At 47.0% G+C, this 20,696-nt stretch overlaps 1 protein-coding gene across 3 annotated transcripts in view; it reads left to right on the top strand.

The window, feature by feature from the left end:
* The window catches only part of LOC110506948 (zinc finger protein 609), a 96,270-nt gene that overhangs the window by 48,934 nt on the left and 26,640 nt on the right, over nt 1-20,696 (top strand). For all 3 annotated transcript variants that reach the window (XM_036964399.1, XM_036964398.1, XM_036964400.1), the window contains one exon: nt 14,375-14,597. In XM_036964399.1, coding sequence (XP_036820294.1) covers nt 14,375-14,597 — 223 coding nt within the window. The remainder of the gene's footprint in view (nt 1-14,374; nt 14,598-20,696) is intronic.

The following is a 20,696-nucleotide window of genomic DNA, read 5'->3' as shown; positions in this document are numbered from 1 at the left end:
ATTTGTCTGGCCTAGTTTTTCCTCAACCCTTGGACACAGTAGAAGCTGTAGTATGGCCTTCACGATGAGCCATTGCAATACTTTGACAATCCCAAGGAGGTCATTTATTGTGGAACAGCATGGTCAGTCCCGGCTGATTTGACGGAAGCCTACATCTGAATGGTAAGCTGTAAGACCATCACCTTATCTTGGTTGTTGTGCCGCCTACAGATAAGATGCTTAGCCTCCACTCACTCACTCACTCACTCACTCACTCACTCACTCACAAATGAAAAGCTCTTCTGCTTTCTTTCATAAGGGTGGAGTAGAGTCGCTTGAGGAATGTGTTGCCCGTCTGGATGCCCCAACGAGACACCGCTTTTAGACTGGGTGTTTAATCTTTCATTGTCGATGTTGAAAGTGCTAAATTAGTGGTTGCTAATTTCCCCCTCTCTTCTGCCTGACCTAGCTGCCTCAGAGGCGTCAGTGCCGTTTATGATTTAGGCTGAGCTGTGTTGTGCTTCGGGGCCTTCAATGTTTTGCAAGAATTTTTGGCTCAATTGTTTGTTTGATGTGCCTGTCAGTTAGGCTTGTAGGGATTTAAATGAGCTTTTGTGTGAGTTTGTCTCCATTAGAGCAGACAATCTGTTTGTCTGAACGCAGAGCTACTAAAGGTAGAAATGATGGATGTAAATGTCAGTACATTCTGCTGCTGACTAACCAGCCCTCATTAACCGGTCAACAAACGGTACGTTTTTCCCCCTAAAAATGAAATACCGTGACCAACAGAAAATATGATGCATGTATATAAGGGATGGACTTAATGAAAACATGCAACAATAGCAAGACTATTGTCTGACAGGGCCTAATAAAAAGTAATTTTCAAACATTTGCCAAAATTCAGTTTGTTGGAGTTGGAAACAGTGCATCGGTTCTGTATGTGACAGCAATGAAGCTCTCTGTTAGAAACCTAGAATGAGGGGAATTCAATAGCAACAACTAGGATGGGTTGCTCCTGATTTGGTGCGTTGGTCGAAGGCATTGCATCTCAGTGCAAGATAGTACCTGGTTCCATTCCAGGCTGTATCACATCCGGCCGTGTTTGGGAGTCACATAGAGCGACGCACAGTTGGCCCAGCGTCGTCCGGGTTTGGGAGTCACATAGAGCGTCGCACAGTTGGCCCAGCGTCGTCCGGGTTTGGGAGTCACATAGAGCGACGCACAGTTGGCCCAGCGTCGTCCGGGTTTGGGAGTCACATAGAGCGTCGCACAGTTGGCCCAGCGTCGTCCGGGTTTGGGAGTCACATAGAGCGACGCACAGTTGGCCCAGCGTCGTCCGGGTTTGGGAGTCACATAGAGCGTCGCACAGTTGGCCCAGCGTCGTCCGGGTTTGGGAGTCACATAGAGCGACGCACAGTTGGCCCAGCGTCGTCCGGGTTTGGGAGTCACATAGAGCGTCGCACAGTTGGCCCAGCGTCGTCCGGGTTTGGGAGTCACATAGAGCGACGCACAGTTGTCCCAGCGTCGTCCGGGTTTGGCCGGAGTAGGCCGTCATTGTAAATAAGAATTTGTTCTTAACTGACTTGCCTAGTTATAGGTAAAATAAATATGACTAGGATGGTGCCTTTGGTTTCTGGACAACGAAAGAAGGTTGAAAATAATTCTAGGCCCTCAAGTTCCCATTATAAAGTGATGTGTGATTCCCAGATAGCATGCCTGCCTAACCTTCAATATATCCTATACACTCCAATGGTGAATGAGATTGAGAAATGAAAATGTGCCCTTTTTACATTTTTTAATTTTTTTTATGTTTCATCAAAACAGTTTAACATGGGATTGCATTAAGAAGGGTTATTTGTTGCGCAATGACTGGGCTTATAAAAGCCTGTTTCACTCCAGTAGTAGCTTTTTGGGGAGGCAGGTAGCCTAGTGGTTAGTGTTGGGCCAGTAAACGAAAGGTTGCTAGATTGAATCCCTGAGCTGACAAGGTAAATATCTATCCTTCTGCCCCTGAACAGGCAGTTAACCCACCGTTCCTATGCCGTCATTGTAAATAAGAATTTGTTCTTAACTGACTTGCCTAGTTAAATAAAGGGTAAATAAAAAATTATAAAAATTGAGGAGCTTCTCACACTGACAGGTGATAGGCTTTTCCATTCCTCAAACTAGTCTCCGTATGCTGTGTGATGATGAGATACGTGATGACTAACAAAAATACCTCCCTTATCCACACACTGTCTTGGGCCTTCTGTCTGCCTAGGTCACCTTCACTCTCATTCACACTTCTTGTAGGACAGGGAGGAATCTAGTGTCTCTATGTGAAGCACCTGCTGTTCTTTCATCACTGAATACAGATGTCTCTTCAGGTAAAGCTCTTCACATCTGCCTCAAGTGGCTCCTCTGGCTGGTTTACTTTCCCTGCCTCTGTGCTTTAGCCTTGGGCAACATTGGGTAGGTGGTGGTGTCAGGTTGACACTGTCTTTGTTTGCTTAGGAAGAGTTCCTTAATTTGCAAGGAAGTGCTATGTTTCGTTCCACTTAGTAACAGGTGAGCTGCAACCCAAAGCGATTGTTAAGGACTGTTAGATTGATGGGAGCCCACATGGTACATTTACATCTCATATTTGTGGGGCGGCAGGTAGCCTAGTGGTTAGAGCGTTAGACTAGTAACCGAAAGGATGCTAGATCGAATCCCTGAGCTGACAAGGTCAAAATCTGTTGTTCTGCCCCTGAACAAGGCAGTTAACCCACTGTTCCTAGGCCGTCATTGTAAATAAGAATTTGTTCTTAACTGACTTGCCTAGTTAAATAAAGGTAATAAAAAAATAAAATGTTTCGTTTTTTTTAATTTTTAGATGTGTTCTTATCTCAGTTTGGCTCACCTAGTCACAGTTTCTTAATCTAGGTTGTCTTGCTTGGCTTCTAGGCTACGTTCTAGTTCCTTTAAATATATGATCTGAAGGTATGCCTTGTGAGATGTTCTTGTAAAGATTGTCAGAAGCAGAATTGTAATATATTTTTTTACATCTAGGCTAGTAGCCTGAACACCATATCAGCCATCTTGTTTGATGTAGCCCATTTAATCTCCGGGAGAAAAAATCCACTTGAAACCTGGGCTCAGGCCTATACATTCAAAGGAGCCATATGGCATAGAGCATATTTATTGTGTATGTTATTTACATGAAATGTTAATGGTTATGGGTGACTGAATTCATCACAGCTTAGTTTCTCTTCTGTTTTATTTATGAGTGTTACAAGTGTGGTCCTAAAAGCCTACAGTTAGCAGCTGAAACAGCGTTGCCTAGAAACCGAAAGTGCCCGTTTAGCAGCTGGTGGTAATACTTCAGGTTGTTTGTATTCTCTCTGCATGACAATATTGCAGACGCTGAAGCTTCCAGACACTTGATGTTCTCTTGAAATAAAGCCATCCTGCAATCAAACGCTAATGTGAATATTGCCACACTGATTGTGTCCCTATGCTGCAGTTTCAATGAGGACACTACGTCTTGGGTAAGTCATTTGATCCTCTCAAGCCATGTTAGCCAACTTAGAGATTGTGGTCCTAAATTTGTGGTTGTGGTCCTTAGATTGTGGTCCTTAGAGATTGTGTGTCTGGAAGCTTCAGCGTCTGCAATATTGTCATGCAGAGAGAATACAAACAACCTGAAGTATTACCACCAGCTGCTAAACGTCTGCAATATTGTCATGCAGCCTTAAACAGTCTAGCTCTCTGGAAGCTTGCTACATCCAAGGTTGTCATACTAGGCTTTCAGTCACCTCAAATGTGAGGGGTATAACCATTTTTTTTATTTTCTGAGGATCATTGGTTTGCTATAGGTGCTGCCATTTGTGCACTCGGTCCAAGTCTTATCTTTTGCATATGAATCATCGCAATCGATGCAGTACTAGAGAATCTCTAAGTTGGCTAACATGGCTTGAGAGGATCAAATGACTTACCCAAGACGTAGTGTCCTCATTGAAACTGCAGCATAGGGACACAATCAGTGTGGCAATATTCACATTAGCGTTTGATTGCAGGATGGCTTTATTTCAAGAGAACATCAAGCACGGCTGTTTTCATCCACTGTCTTGTACCAGGAAACTAGGCTACTGTGTGTTAAAGTAAACATGAAGATGTACTGACTAATCTAATAAGGAACATGGCTGCTGTTCTCCATGAACCACTGTGCTTGACTGGTAGCCGATGATGCAGAGAGGGGGACTGGTAGCCGATGATGCAGAGGGGGGGACTCTGGACTCTCACGGCTCAGTCATTCAGGTGAAGGGTGACGTCACCTCTGATGGCTTGACTCCAGGGAAGCCACCGATCCACAAAGCACTTTCCCTGGCATCAAAATGAATTGTAGAACTGAAGTGGAAACATGCAGTTTGGCAATTATCTAAGACTACGGGCAGTTTCTTTCCTGCTTAATCAATCATATCCTCACACGTTTCCTCTTCTTTGCTTTCGTTCTTTCTCTGGTGTTAAGATTGAATTCCTCATACCTCACCCACGCTGAAAATGGATATGGATGACTGTTCAATGCTCAACATACCTCGTAGTAACTGATGTTTTGCATAAACCAGGGGGCCGTGTTTGAGGTCTGGAGTTGTTTGTTGCTGAGTTTCAACAGGACAGGAGGCATTACAGTTGATGGCATAACCTTGTTACTGTCTCTATGGGATTTGCCGTTTCATTCTTTTTCATCCTATTGTACACTTAAGTAGGAACAGTCATTCAGAAAAACTAGACCCAATATTTATGTCCCTGTAAGCAAATGACTAATTACTGGGAGGCTCCATCACAGAGCTTGCCTTCATTACTGGGACGCTCCAACACAGAGCTTGCCTTCATTACTGGGATGCTCCAACACAGAGCTTGCCTTCATGACTGGGACGCTCCAACACAGAGCTTGCCTTCATGACTGGGACGCTCCAACACAGAGCTTGCCTTCCATTACTGGGACGCTCCAACACAGAGCTTGCCTTCATTACTGGGACGCTCCAACACAGAGCTTGCCTTCATTACTGGGACGCTCCAACACAGAGCTTGCCTTCATTACTGGGACGCTCCAACACAGAGCTTGCCTTCATTACTGGGACGCTCCAACACAGAGCTTGCCTTCATTACTGGGACGCTCCAACACAGAGCTTGCCTCCATTACTGGGACGCTCCAACACAGAGCTTGCCTTCATTACTGGGACGCTCCAACACAGAGCTTGCCTCCATTACTGGGACGCTCCAACACAGAGCTTGCCTTCATTACTGGGACGCTCCAACACAGAGCTTGCCTTCCAGTCCAAACAGCCTGATTTGATTCAGCTTGCGTTGTTATTCCTTTCAGAGGACTATCTGATTTTGCCGTTCTGATACGGTTATTTGATCCACAAAAGAGAACCCATCTGGTCCAAGGCAAGCTCCGAGGTTTTGCTAAATGAGATAAAGATTAGGTTAACTACTCCCTTTTCCAAAACACTAATTGTTCCCTCTGACAAACAAAGCTGGGTCTTGTCTTTGTGTTTTGTCACTGTTGTATCTCTGGATGTGTTTGTACTGTAGCTAAGTTGATTCAATTTGGGGTTCAAATGAATTTTACAGCCAGTTGATCCATCTGGGATATCTCAACCTGTCAATCTAGAAGTATGCCTACGTTGTTTCCAGAAAGCATAGCCTACTCTTCTGTACTGGTGGATCCTACTTACTCAACCTTTGTCATGGGGTGGATCCTACTTACTCAACCTTTGTCATGGGACGAATCCTACTTACGCAACCTTTGTCATGGGGTGGATCCTACTTACGCAACCTTTGTCATGGGATGGATCCTACTTACGCAACCTTTGTCATGGGGTGGATCCTACTTACTCAACCTTTGTCATGGGGCGGATCCTACTTACTCTACCTTTGTCATGGAGTGGATCTACTGATATGACACTGCAGCGTAACAACCCTGACGGTGTGTTGATATGACACTGCAGCTTAACAACACACTGCAGCGTATTGATGGCTGAGCTCCAGTCAATGAACAGCATTCTTACGTAGGTATTCCTCTTGTCCAGATGGGATAGGACCGTGAGATGCCGAGTGGATCTGTTTGGGTGGTATGCAAATTGCAGGGTGTTGGGTAAGGTGAAGGCGATATGATCCTTAACTAGCCTCTCAAAAGTACTTCATGATGTGTCACGAACCGGCTCATAGCCCGTAACAAAAAGGGAGACAACATGAAGATAAAGAATAACCAAATATATTTATTAACTGAAGTAAATACAATTAACAATGGTGTGTGTGTGTGTGTGTGTGTGTGTGTGTGTGTGTGTGTGTGTGTAGTCAGTAATTATTAGTGTGAGTGGTCGCGTGTATACATGTGATGAGGGGTGTTTAAAGGTGTCAACGCAAACAAGCCAAATAGCCACAAAAATGACACAACCAAAATCTGTCTGTGTCTGCATGGAGAGAGTATCCCCAATGAATGGGGAAGAGGTGCATTTATCCTGGGACACACCCGAGCCCAGGTGTGTCCCATTTCGCTGATGACCCTACCGGCTCTGCCCACTAACATCCTATTAAGGAATACAAGAGCAAAGAGAGAATTCAGCAGACAGAGTGGGAGGGTCATCACAGATGACAGAAGTGAGTGCTACGGGGCGGTGCGATAGTCATTTAGTTCACTTACCTTCGCTTTCTTGGGTACAGGAACAATGGTGGACATCTTGAAGCAAGTGGGGACCACAGACTGGGATAAGGAGCGATTGAATAGGTCCGTAAACACTCCAGCCAGCTGGAGGACGTGACTAGGGATGCTGTCTGGCAGCTGGTCTACTTATGCTCTGAGGACGCGGCAAGGGATGCTGTCTGGACCGGCAGCCTTGTGAGGGTTAGCACGCTTACTCACGGGCCTCCCGAGTGGTGCAGCGATCTAAGGCACTGCATTGCAATGCTAGCTGTGTCACTACAGATCCTGATTCGATCCCAGAATGTCGCAGCCGGCCGTGACCGGGAGACCCATAAGGTGGTGCACAATTGGCTCAGCATAGTCCGGGTTAGGGGAGGGTTTGACCGGCCCAGTTGTCCTTGTCCCATCGCGCTCTATTGACTCCTGTGGCGGTCTGGGCGCAGTGCACGCTGACTCGGTCGCCAGTTGTACGTTTTTTTCCTCCGACACATTGGTGCGGCTGGCTTCCGGGTTAAGCAAACATTGTCAAGAAGCAGGAGTCGTGTTTCGGAGGACGCATGGCTCTCGACCTTTGCCTCTCTCTCTCTCTCTCTCTCTCTCTCGAGTCCGTACGGGAGTTGTAGCGATGGGACAAGACTGTAACTACCAATTGGATAACATGAATTTGGGGAGAAAAAGGAGTAAAGCTTGTCCGGGAGCTGGTTTTCTCTAGATGATCTGTGATTCTCTGGAGTCTCGTGACTGAGCCGTTAACCTCTAGTGACTCCCCATCCCGCATCGACTGACACTAATTAGCATAACGCAACGGACATAAATATTCCTATTCATGAAAATCACAAGTGAAATGTATTGAGACACCGCTTAGCCTTTTGTTAAAATGCGACTCCACTTTGTCGCTGTACTGACGTGTTTGATTGCCTTACGGAGGGCATAGCTGGACTGTTTTGTGTTCGATCATATTCCCAGTCACCTTGTCATGGTTAAATGCGGTGGTTCGCGCTTTCAGTTTTGCATGAATGCTGCCACCTAGCCACAGTTTGTGGTTTGGATAGGTTTTAATTGTCACAGTGGGAACAACATCACCTGTACACTTCCTGATGAACTAAGTCACTGTGTCAGTGTATACGTCAATATTATTCTGAGGCAACACAAAACATGTACCAGTCCGCGTGAAAATAGTCTTGAAGCATGGATTCCGATTGGTCAGACCAGCTTTGAATAGACTTTAGCACAGGTACTTCCTGTTTTTGAGTTTCTGCCCATAGAATGGGGAGGAGAAACCCAGACAGGTGTGTTGATATTTACAGCGTAAATCCCTTTGTAATCCTTGCCCTAGCCATAAGCTCAGTTTCTAAATTCCAATAAACAAATTGAAGCCAAGGTTTATGTTCGGCAAAAAGTGCAGCAGCATCCCCAGTCGGAAAATTACTGTGAGAAGATGAACTGAAAATCCATGCGAAGATGAACTGAAAATCCATGCAAAGATTTTCCTCTCAATCTAATACATTTAGTCATTCTGTCAGCAACTTGGTATGCTCCACATCACTCCCCAATCCATTCAAAATCCTTTCACTCAGCTAAACATCTTTCTTAGCCATTGTGGCTTTCTCAAGAAATTGGCATGGGGCTGTTTTTGAAGGGAGGGCTCGCGTGACACTGCAGAAACCTCTCAAACATTGTGGTTTGGGGGAGTTTTTAGAAACCAGACTGTAAATCCTGTGGGAGGGTAAAGCTACTCAACTCAGTGTTGGCTGAGTGGTGAGGCAGAGACTTGTTTAATCTATCAGTTTTGTCCTTTCCTCAGCATGCGGCTTTTGGAACCCCAGAATGGGCAAGCACTTCACTGTGTGTGTGTGTACAGCCTGCCACGGAATGAAAGTGTTTGTTGTTTTGTACGGAGTATGAGGGAACCTAGAAATAGAGTTAGTTATTTCTTGTCGTTTCCCTGCGCCTCTGGTTCAGGAGGACGTCCTTTCCATTTCATTCTCCTTAGTCATTCAATACATGAAGCAACTTATCAATGAAAGTAGTCTAAATGTATCAGGTCATTTATCATGGTATTTTCTATTCTTGGACAGGCATGGTGAATAGAATTTCATAGTCCCGTATCATTCAGACAGTAAGATCGTTCAAGAGTATCTAAATCGTTATCACCCTCAGAGATCCTCAAGTTGGTGATGTACCCAACTGTTCCAGCCTCTCACCACGCACAAGGAAACAACCACTCAAGGACCTCTGCTCTCATAGAGGATCACTTAACATTTGCCTTGAACTTAAGTGGAACAAGCAATAATGCAAAATGTGCTTGTCTGTTCTGTTCACCATTCAGCCCTGTGCCTAAGTGAACACTACTACTGTACTATGCTCAAAGTACAGAGGATGTTAATGTCTTCGTGACCTTTAAACTCTTCAGTTCAGAGGTTGGCTAGGTTAATCCACTGTGAACATGAGAACATTTACTCCAGTATTAAAATCCCTATAGAATTTCTTAGACATGATTTACACTCCAACAGCCAACAGACTCTGAGGCCCCAGCACCCAGCGTCTTAGAGGAGCTTCTGTTGAGGCCTCAGCACCCAGCGTCTTAAAGGAGATTCTGTTGAGGCCCTAGCACCCAGCGTCTTAGAGGAGATTCTGTTGAGGCCCCAGCACCTAGCGTCTTAGAGGAGATTCTGTTGAGGCCTCAGCACCCAGCGTCTTAGAGGAGATTCTGTTGAGGCATCAGCACCCAGCATCTTAGAGGAGATTCTGTTGAGGCCTCAGCACCCAGCGTCTTAAAGGAGCTCTCTGAGACCTTGTGGTGAACAAAATACCTCTCCTACTGATGCTTAGTGGTTGCCATCTGGGGAATCCCTTTAATTCAACACTTCCTGGACACTTAACCTGTCATCGTCACCCTGTTGTTTCTAATGTTGTTTCCATGCCAGCACGACGGCCTCATTAGTTTCCCAGGGATCTAAAGGAGGCTGTAAAATGAGTCACAGCCCAACTTGTGATCATACTTGCCTCCAATTTACAAAGGAAATATGATTGAGGAAGAGCGGTCGATTCTCTCCAGGGTAGTTTATTTTAGCCCTCTGTAGCCCGCTTGTTTTATTTACTTTCCATCTAGCCGATCTAGAAATCAAGAATGAGCAATGAGCGGACTGCAGTGTAGAAAATAATATTATTCTGCAGAAAGTTGCAGGACAAGCCAACTTCTGTAATGCCTGTCTGGAAACGTGGTTTGAGAAGCAAAGTGCATTAGAAGAGTTGTGTTCTGTTCTGTTTGCGTCTGTCTTTACATGGCTTTCACTTTGAGGATAGGGTTCTTTGTGTAGGCTTGTCTTCTGGCTCACTGTGTCTCCATAAGGCCCAGGAACAGAACAGGTTGACAGCAGGCTGATTACCTGTCCTGTCCCATTCACTCAGCACACTGCAGCCACAGGTTGGCCACATCATGCATCATAAACTGACACAGAGTGATTATGATGTCATTAGGCCCCTCTCACCGCAGCTCGCCGCCACATTGATTTGCTAGCTCCTCTCTCCTAGGGAGTGAACAAATACCTTTCGGAGGCTAGTAGGGAGAAATGGCCTTTCAAGCGCATTTCAAAAGCCAGTTGGAAAGATTCATATCTTTTACAGTAGAACTAATGTACATATATTGTCTCCCCACAAATATACCTACAGATCAAACTGGAATGATGGTATTCTGAGTATTCAGGCTCCATTCTGTCACGGTTCCGGCCACATTCTGTCACACGGTTCCGGGTTAAAGTTTGGACAACTACTCATTCAAGGATTTTTCTTTTTTTACTATTTTCTACATTGTAGAATAATAGTGAAGACCCAAACTATGAAATAACACATATGGAATCATGTAGTAACCAAAAACGTTTTAAACAAATCAAAATATATTTTATATTAGAGTTTCTTCAAAGTAGCCACCCTTTGCCTTGATGACAGCATTGCACTCTCTTGGCATTCTCTTAACCTCTCTAGGGGGCGTGGGACGGTAGCGTCCCACCTGGCCAACATCCAGTGAAATTGCAGAGCGCCAAATTCAAAAACAGAAATACTCATTATAAAAATTCATAAAACATACTAGTGTTATACATCGGTTTAAAGATTAACTTCTTGTCAATCCAACTGTTGTCAGATTTCAAAAAGGCTTTACGGCGAAAGCATACCATGCGATTATCTGAGAACAGCGCCCAGCAGACAAATCATTACAAACAGTTACCAACCAAGTAGAGGAGTTACATTTTATCGCTATTTTGACTTGTGTGTCACTTACCTTCGATGATCTTCATATGGTTGCACTCACAAGACTCCCATTTACTCAAATGTTTGTTTTGTTCGATAAAGTCCCTCTTTGATAGAATAATTTGTATGTTTAAGATAATGACTAAAGTGTTCCACCCTGAAACTGTAACTGTGAAATGTGTTAGAATCATAAGAATATAATCTAATGATGTGTGTAGTTAGAATTATAACTAGGGCATTGTATTATTTTGTAGCTATGCAAGCAGGGAGCAACTATGAGACGAGAACTATGTATGGGGATAGTGGGAAAAATTCTGGTTGCCTAAGCAGGGAGTAAGTAGCCTATGATAAGAAACTTGTGTGTGTATAAAAAGGTTTGCTTTGCACTTGGAGGGCAGAGCACTCTCTGAATAAAGGATTGATCTATTGCAGACTGGGACTTTGTCTAATTCTTCATTAACCAGAGCCTTACAACCTCTGGGAATTGGTCAAAAGCTATAAAATAGTTCAGTTAGAACATTGGGATAAAAATTCTCGTGACACTCTTTATATCCAAAAACCTCTGTTTTGTTCAGTAATCCACAGGCTCAAAGGTAGTCAAAACAGGCAGACTAAAAATCCTAAAAGTATCAGTAAAGTTCGTAGAAGCATGTCAAACCATGTTTATAATCAATCCTCAGGTTGTTTTTAGTCATAATAATCAATATTTCAACCAGACAAAAGCTTCGTCAATATAAAAGGAAATCAAGAAAGGCGCGCTCTCGGTCGTGCGCATGGAAAAACCTCTGGGACACTGCAGTGTCCACTCATTCAGTGGTCTTACTCACTCATTTTTCAGAATACAAGCCTGAAACCATTTCTAAAGATGGTTGACATCTAGTGGAAGCCATAGGAAGTGCAATTTGAGTCCTAAGTCAATGGAATCTGTATAGGCAGTCAATGGAAAACTACAAACATTTAAAAAATCCCACTTCCTGGATGGATTTTTCTCAGGATTTCGCCTGTCATTTCAGTTCTGTTATACTCACAGACATTATTTTAACAGTTTTAGAAACTTGAGTGTTTTCTATCCAAATCGACTAATTATATGCATATCTTAGCTTCTGGGCCTGAGTAGCAGACAGTTTACTTTGGGTGCGCTTTTCATCCGGAGGTGAAAATAGTGCCCCCTACCCTAGTGAGGTTAACCAGCTTCATGAGGAATGCTTTTCCAAAAGTCTTGAAGGAGTTCCCACATATGCTGAGCACTTGTTGGCTGCTTTAACTTCACTCTGCGGTCCAACTCATCCCAAACCATCTCAATTGGGTTGAGGTCGGGTGATTGTGGAGGCTAGGTCATCTGATGCAGCACTCCATCACTCTCCTTCTTGGTCAAATAGCCCTTACACAGCCTGGAGGTGTGTTTTGGGTCATTGTCCTGTGGAAAACAAATAGTCCCACTAAGCACAAACCAGATGGGATGGTGTATTGATGCAGTATGCTGTGGTAGCTATGCTGATTGTGTGCCTTGAATTCTAAATAAATCAGACTGTCACCAGCAAAGCCCCATCACACCTCCTCCATGCTTCACGGTGGGAACCACACATGCAGAGATCATCCGTTCACCTTCTCTGCGGCTCACAAAGACACAACGGTTGGAAGCAAAAATCAAAGAATTTGGACTCACCAGACCAAAGGACAGATTTCCACCGGTCTAATGTCCATTGCTCGTGATTCTTGACCCAACAATACTCTTCTTCTTCTTCTCTTCCACTTTAGTAGTGGTTTCTCTGCAGCAATTCGACCATGGAGGCCAGATTCACACAGTCTCCTCTGAACAGTTACTATTGATGTGTCTGTTACTTGACCTCTGAAGCATTTATTTAGGCTGTAGCCAGTGGGTTTGGATAACCTGTAGCCAGTGGGTTTGAAGACGAGTATGAAGCGAGGGCCAACCAACGAGAGCGAACAGGTCGCAATGGTGGGTAGTGTATGGGGCTTTAGTGACAACGGATGGCACTGTGATTTTCTGCATCCAGTTTGTTGAGTAGAGTTATCCTCCTCATGAGAGAAATTACAAAAAATGTCTGAAAGATATCTGGGTTTTAGGTAACGGAATCACAAGGCAGAAAGCAATATTTTGTAAACTTACAGAAAGTAAAACATTTCTCAAATGAAATATGTGATATTAGTTTGCTGTGGCGTTTTACGTCAACGTTATTGTGGTTTGATGTATTTCTGATACCGTAAGACGTTTTCTGGTAGATGTTTATCGACAAATCAAAGCCTTTTACTTCTGCCCCCAAAGAATGTGATGGAGTATGGTTGAAAAATGTATCTATCCTTCATTTCCCCAAAATATGCACTCTTAGCTTTCATTATACACCCAATTTAATATGCTCCTATGAACTTCTCATGTTGATTCTCATGGGTCCTTTTACATGGAAATGCATAAAAGTGGTGGCAGGCAAATTGTTGTATTTAAACATTATTCATGCGGTCAATAGGCCTATAAGCTGCATGTCAATTGTTATTTACTCAAGCCTAATTGGATCCTGCATTTGCAAAAAAAAAAATTGGAGCAGGGAGTGGTTTATGCCCAATTAATGCACAGTGTTTGGCTGTGCCCTGTTCCTCACGCAGATCAGAGCTAATCATTTTGAAGCACTCTAATGTTGACTGCCTTGAATTAATGAGCACTGAGCTCAGTGTCACCATGGAGCTTAAATCAGCCATCTCTCTCTCTCTCTGATGCATTGAGCGCACACACACCGTCTCTCTTTTCCCTGTACCGTCATAGTGCCTCGGAATCAATTACTGTCCCTCGCCGCCTGTTCCTTCACCACAACCAAGTCTTTAATTGAGGGAATTGGGGAGCGAGTCCATGAGATGATGTGGTGTCAGAGATCTGGCTGAATTAGTGACGATCAGTCCATGAGAAGATGCGTTGTCAGATCTGGCTGAATTAGTTACGATCAGTCCATGAGATGTTGCGGTGTCAGAGATCTGGCTGAATTAGTGACGATCAGTCCATGAGAAGATGCGGTGTCAGAGATCTGGCTGAATTAATGACGATCAGTCCATGAGATGATGCGGTGTCAGATCTGGCTGAATGAGTGATGATCAGTCCATGATATGATGTGGCATCAGATCTGTGTGGCAAGAGGAGAGGGAGACCAGAGAAGGGAGAGTGCTTAACACCAGTCTCTCGCTCCTTCTCTGACCGCCAGTGGTTGGGATTGAAGCAGTTCAATGCCTTCCTGTCTGCTAGTCATGGTGGTGGAGCAGAGAGAGGAAGGAGAGAGAGGGGCCAAGTCCACACAACAACCACCCTTTGACTAATCAAGGCATCAGTTTACATCAAGGCATTCCTGGATGTCTCCCATGCGTTGAGACGCACTTCCTCTCTGTGGCATCCCCTCCCACACAGTATCTGCTGCTGTATACAGAGCTTTTTAAGTGATGTGTCTCGTGTGTCTTCCCCCTTCTCTCTTGCAGATGGAATCTCCTGTCTCCACACCGGCCCCTCCCGCCCTCCACCTCCTGGCCGCCGTGGGCGACAACATCGCGTCCCCGTGCGAGCAGATAATGGTGCGTACGCGCTCGGTGGCGTCCAACACATCAGACGCGTCCCTGGCCACGGAGCCCGATTGCCTTGGTCCCTGCGAGCCCGGGACCAGCGTCAACCTGGAGGGCATTGTGTGGCAAGAGACCGAAGACGGTGAGTAGGCTAACATTAGCCACTGCATAGCTGGTGTTCCTTTTGAACAGACATAACAGCTGTGTTGCATTGGGCCTCAACAATGTTTTGTTCAGTCTGGGCCTTGAAGATAACAGAAAGCACTTGTTTTACTCTGCCCATGGGTAAAGACGCACAAGTGCATCACCTCTAACATTGGCTCATTCAAGCCTTCCACTGAGGTGAAAGTTCAAGGTCTGTTGTTATTATAGTCCCACTAGCTTTCTCAGGAAGTTGCCTAAAGGTTCATGTTATGCTGCAAAGACTGACCTATTGAAGGTCTCCTGACTCAAACCATGACTGGTGAAGCTGCTTTCAGTCAATGAAATCTCACAACTGTGGGCGGGTTTGGCCTGACTGTGGGCGGGTTTGGCCTGACTGTGGGCGGGTTTGGCCTCTTTACATTCCATGTTACACAATTCGGCCAATTTTAGCAGTAGTTGGCACTTGGCAGGTAGATGGGATCTTCTTGGATAGAAAGATGGGCATTTCCTGGATGGCCTTAATGATTTATTAATATCCATACTCAACAGAACCCCTGGCTACATAAAGCCAGACTTCTTTTTTTAACTCTGCCTGATGGGTAGTAGGCCATTGGCAACTCTCCCACAACGTCGGTCTGAGTGAAATGCTACTTCTTTGATCACACACATGCAATACATTCATTTAATTTGAAATGTGTATCACCAGCAGACCCAGTTTACAGGGCCTGAATAACTTCCCCTAATCTTCTGTCACACATGCAAAATAATGCAAACACCTAATCTTCAAAGCGGTGCATGTTCAATCGCTCGGTAGGCATGCGGGGTACAAATCTCCCACACAGCCACAGTCAGTGCGCCCTTGGATGCGCTTGTTCTGAGCCACTGAATATAAAGGCCGCCGCCTCATCAACATTCCCAGTCCTCCATGGCGGCTCCTGCCGTGGGCCCTGGGTGTTATTCATCCCAGTCCTCCATGGCGGCTCCAGCCGTGGGCACTGGGTCTTATTCATCCCAGTCCTCCATGGCAGCTCCAGCCGTGGGCACTGGGTCTTATTCATCCCAGTCCTCCATGACGGCTCCAGCCGTGGGCACTGGGTCTTATTCATCCCAGTCCTCCATGGCGGCGCCAGCCGTGGGCACTGGGTCTTATTCATCCCAGTCCTCCATGGCGGCTCCAGCCGTGGGCCCTGGGTGTTATTCATCCCAGTCCTCCATGGCGGCTCCAGCCGTGGGCACTGGGTCTTATTCATCCCAGTCCTCCATGGCAGCTCCAGCCGTGGGCACTGGGTCTTATTCATCCCAGTCCTCCATGACGGCGCCAGCCGTGGGCACTGGGTCTTATTCATCCCAGTCCTCCATGGCGGCGCCAGCCGTGGGCACTGGGTCTTATTCATCCCAGTCCTCCATGACGGCTCCAGCCGTGGGCACTGGGTCTTATTCATCCCAGTCCTCCATGACGGCTCCAGCCGTGGGCACTGGGTCTTATTCATCCCAGTCCTCCATGGTGGCTCCAGCCTCAGGGAGAGCACACAGCCAGCTGCCCCCTGACTCGGTCTCCCAGCAAGGGAAGAGAAAGCGACTGCCGGGTCAGGGAGGTTGTTGGGAAGATGAGGAGGAAGCTCCAGGCAAGGCTACAACATCTGTTAGTGACATGTCTGTAGCTGCAAGCCAGCACCTACTATGAGTGCTGTTTGGTTAAGCTCTCCCTGGGTGCTGTTTCAAATCAAATTTATTTGTCACATACACATGGTTATAAGATGTTAATGCGAGTGTAGCGAAATGCTTGTGCTTCTAGTTCCGACAATGCAGTAATAACCAACAAGTAATCTAACCTAACAATTCCAAAACTACTACCTTATACACACAAGTGTAAAGGGATAAAGTATGTACATATGTACATAAAGATATATGAATGAGTGATGGTACAGAACGGCATAGGCAAGATGCAGTAGATGGTATCGAGTACAGTATATACATATGAGATGAGTAATGTAGGGTATGTAAACATAGTGGCATAGTTTAAAGTGGCTAGTGATATATGTAATACATAAAGATGCAGTAGATATAGAGTACAGTATATACATATACATATGAGATGAGTAATGTAGGGTATGTAAACATAATATTAAGTAACATTGTTTAAAGTGGCTAGTGATATAATTTCCATCAATTCCCATTATTAAAGTGGCTGGAGTTGAATCAGTGTGTTGGCAGTTTGTGAGTGCTTTTGGTGACAACCCAAATTTCTTCAGCCTCCTGATGTTGAAGAGGCGCTGCTGCGCCTTCTTCACAACGCTGTCTGTGTGGGTGGACCAATTCAGTTTGTCCGTGATGTGTATGCCGAGGAACTTAACTGGCTACCCTCTCCACTACTGTCCCGTCGATGTGGATAGGGGGGTGCTCCCTCTGCTGTTTCCTGAAATCCACAATCATCTCCTTTGTTTTGTTGACGTTGAGTGTGAGGTTATTTTCCTGACACCACACTCCCTGTAGGCCGTCTCGTCGTTGTTGGTAATCAAGCCTACCACTGTAGTGTCGTCCACAAACTTGATGATTGAGTTGGAGGCGTGCGTGGCCACGCAGTCGTGGGTGAACAGGGAGTACAGGAGAGGGCTCAGAACGCACCCTTGTGGGGCCCCAGTGTTGAGGATCAGCGGGGTGGGGATGTTCTTACCTACCCTCACCACCTGGAGGCGGCCCGTCAAGAAGTCCAGTACCCAATTGCACAGGGTCTCGAGCTTGATGACGAGTTTGGAGGGTACTATAGTGTTAAATACTGAGCTGTAGTCGATGAACAGCATTCTCACATAGGTATTCCTCTTGTCCAGATGGGTTAGGGCAGTGTGGTTGAGATTGCGTCGTCTGTGGACCTTTTTGGGCGGTAAGCAAATTGGAGTAGGGCTAGGGTGGAGGTGATATGGTCCTTGACTAGTCTCTAGTTTCTAGGTCTCTAGGTCTGTAGTTTCAGAGCAGGGAGGAGGTGGGATGGGGTCTGTAGTTTCAGAGCGGGGAGGAGGTGGGAGGGGGTCAGTGGTTTTAGAGCGTGGAGGAGGTGGGAGGGGGTCAGTGGTGTCAGAGCGTGGAGGAGGTGGGAGGGGGTCAGTAGTTTCAGAGCAGGGAGGAGGTGGGATGGGGTCTGTAGTTTCAGAGCGGGGAAGAGGTGGGAGGGGGTCTAGTTTCAGAGCAGGGAGGAGGTGGGATGGGGTCTGTAGTTTCAGAGCAGGGAGGAGGTGGGAGGGGGTCAGTGGTTTCAGAGCAGGGAGGAGGTGGGAGGGGGTCAGTGGTTTCAGAGGTGGGAGGGGGTCAGTGGTTTCAGAGCGGGGAGGAGGTGGGAGGGGGTCAGTAGTTTCAGAGCGGGGAAGAGGTGGGAGGGGGTCAGTGGTTTCAGAGCAGGGTGGGAGGTGGTCAGTGGTTTCAGAGCAGGGAGGGGGTCAGTGGCTTTCAGAGGTGGGAGGAGGTGGGAGGTGGTCAGTGGTTTCAGAGCAGGGAGGAGGTGGGAGGTGGTCAGTGGTTTCAGAGCAGGGAGGAGGTGGGAGGGGGTCAGTGGTTTCAGAGCAGGGAGGGGGTGGGATGGGGTCAGTGGTTTCAGAGCAGGGAGGGGGTCAGTGGTTTCAGAGGTGGGAGGAGGTGGTCAGTGGTTTCAAAGCAGGGAGGGGGTCAGTGGTTTCAGAGCAGGTGGGAGGTGGTCAGTGGTTTCAGAGCAGGGAGGAGGTGGGAGGGGGTCAGTAGTTTCAGAGCAGGGAGGAGGTGGGAGGGGGTCAGTGGTTTCAGAGCAGGGAGGAGGTGGGAGGGGGTCAGTGGTTTCAGAGCAGGGAGGAGGTGGGAGGGGGTCAGTGGTTTCAGAGCAGGGAGGAGGTGGGAGGGGGTCAGTGGTTTCAGAGCAGGGAGGAGGTGGGAGGGGGTCAGTGGTTTCAGAGCGGGGGGGATTGGGAGAAGCACTCTGTTCTGCAGGTGGAGACTGTTATGGTCCCCGGTGCTGGAGAAACATTTGGGGTTGCCAGGTTGCATATCCCCTCGCTTTGAAGCCAGTGTTTTGTCTCTCTGAAGTGGACAGATCTATATCTCAGTGACACCCTGTGTGGGTGGACAGTGGAACAAACAAGTCCTCTGGTAGAGGTCACATGGGTAAAAGCACTTTAAAACACCTCCCCATAGCTTGTAACACATCTCTAACTTTTTTTTGTGTTTCTTATTTATTTATTTTTTACCTTTTATTTAGTCAGGTAAGACAGGTAAGAACAAATTTGATTTTATAATGGCATAGATTATCCTATGCTAGTTTAATCCAGTTGAACAACAACCTACTGGCTAGGGTTTAATCGGAGCCCAAGTTACTCAGTTCCTTTTCAAGGCTCTATGTTCCCCTTCTCCCCCGAGAGAGACTTTAAAACAGACAACTTAACACATGGGAACCAAATGAGTAAACCAAGGCATGAGCAGAGCAATGCTACGCAGAGCCCCAGAGCCAATCAGAGAACAGTGTGATTAGCCGTGATGTTAAGCAGTTCTGCCTCCTGCATGGCAACTCTCACATGGAGCTGCTCAGGCATGCAGTGTGGCGAGCATGTAGCTTGTTTAGCATGCCGCACAACAGCTGCATTTTCACCTCTGCCTTTTGCCCTTGTGGGAGTCAATGAACAACAGACACCAGTTAAACGTCTGCACCTCGCCGGAATGAAGAGCTCCAGAGGAAGGAATGGTGGTTGAGGTGGGGGGAGGGAAAAAGAAGAATCTAGTCCCAAAAAAACATGCCCTGCTGGATTCACCTGTTCCCCAGGCTTCTGATATTATGTCTAGTCTCAGCATGAATGATTTATCCTACATCATTTGCGCTTAAAGGTAACAACCTAGATAGATTTGACCTCCAAATGGCCACCTTTTAAAGGTAAGTTATGCATCCGTATGTGAATCAATTAGCTTTCCACCCATGTCAAGGAGCTGGTGCAGTCTCCACTCTCTCTGACACATTCAACCCTGAACATGAGAGAGGCGAAAAGAGAGAAGGAGAGTCTGGCATGGAGGTGTTTGAGTCGGATGGCTTGCAGTGCAGGAAATGAAGACCAAGGGAGGAGCAGGAATGGTATTTTAAGGCTGAGCTCTGACACACATCCCTCAGCCTGGATATGGTGACAGGCTAGGGTCTCCTCTGCAGTGCCCTGGGCCAACCCTCCGACACACATCCCTCAGCGTGGATATGGTGACAGGCTAGGGTCTCCTCTGCAGTGCCCTGGGCCAACCCTCTGACACACATCCCTCAGCCTGGATATGGTGACAGGTTAGGGTCTCCTCTGCAGTGCCCTGGGCCAACCCTCCGACACACATCCCTCAGCCTGGATATGGTGACAGGCTAGGGTCTCCTCTGCAGTGCCCTGGGCCAACCCTCCGACACACATCCCTCAGCGTGGATATGGTGACAGGCTAGGGTCTCCTCTGCAGTGCCCTGGGCCAACCCTCCGACACACATCCCTCAGCGTGGATATGGTGACAGGCTAGGGTCTCCTCTGCAGTGCGCTGGGCCAACCCTCTGTCACACATCCCTCAGCGTGGATATGGTGACAGGCTAGGGTCTCCTCTGCAGTGCGCTGGGCCAACCCTCTGACACACATCCCTCAGCGTGGATATGGTGACAGGCTAGGGTCTCCTCTGCAGTGCCCTGGGCCAACCCTCTGACACACATCCCTCAGCGTGGATATGGTGACAGGCTAGGGTCTCCTCTGCAGTGCCCTGGGCCAACCCTCCGACACACATCCCTCAGCCTGGATATGGTGACAGGCTAGGGTCTCCTCTGCAGTGCCCTGGGCCAACCCTCCGACACACATCCCTCAGCCTGGATATGGTGACAGGCTAGGGTCTCCTCTGCAGTGCCCTGGGCCAACCCTCCGACACACATCCCTCAGCCTGGATATGGTGACAGGCTAGGGTCTCCTCTGCAGTGCGCTGGGCCAACCCTCCGACACACATCCCTCAGCGTGGATATGGTGACAGGCTAGGGTCTCCTCTGCAGTGCGCTGGGCCAACCCTCCGACACACATCCCTCAGCCTGGATATGGTGACAGGCTAGGGTCTCCTCTGCAGTGCGCTGGGCCAACCCTCCGAC

This window comes from Oncorhynchus mykiss, chromosome 26, assembly GCF_013265735.2.
Source record: "Oncorhynchus mykiss isolate Arlee chromosome 26, USDA_OmykA_1.1, whole genome shotgun sequence".
NCBI lineage: Eukaryota > Metazoa > Chordata > Actinopteri > Salmoniformes > Salmonidae > Oncorhynchus > Oncorhynchus mykiss.
This window is presented reverse-complemented; position numbering and strand designations above follow the sequence as displayed.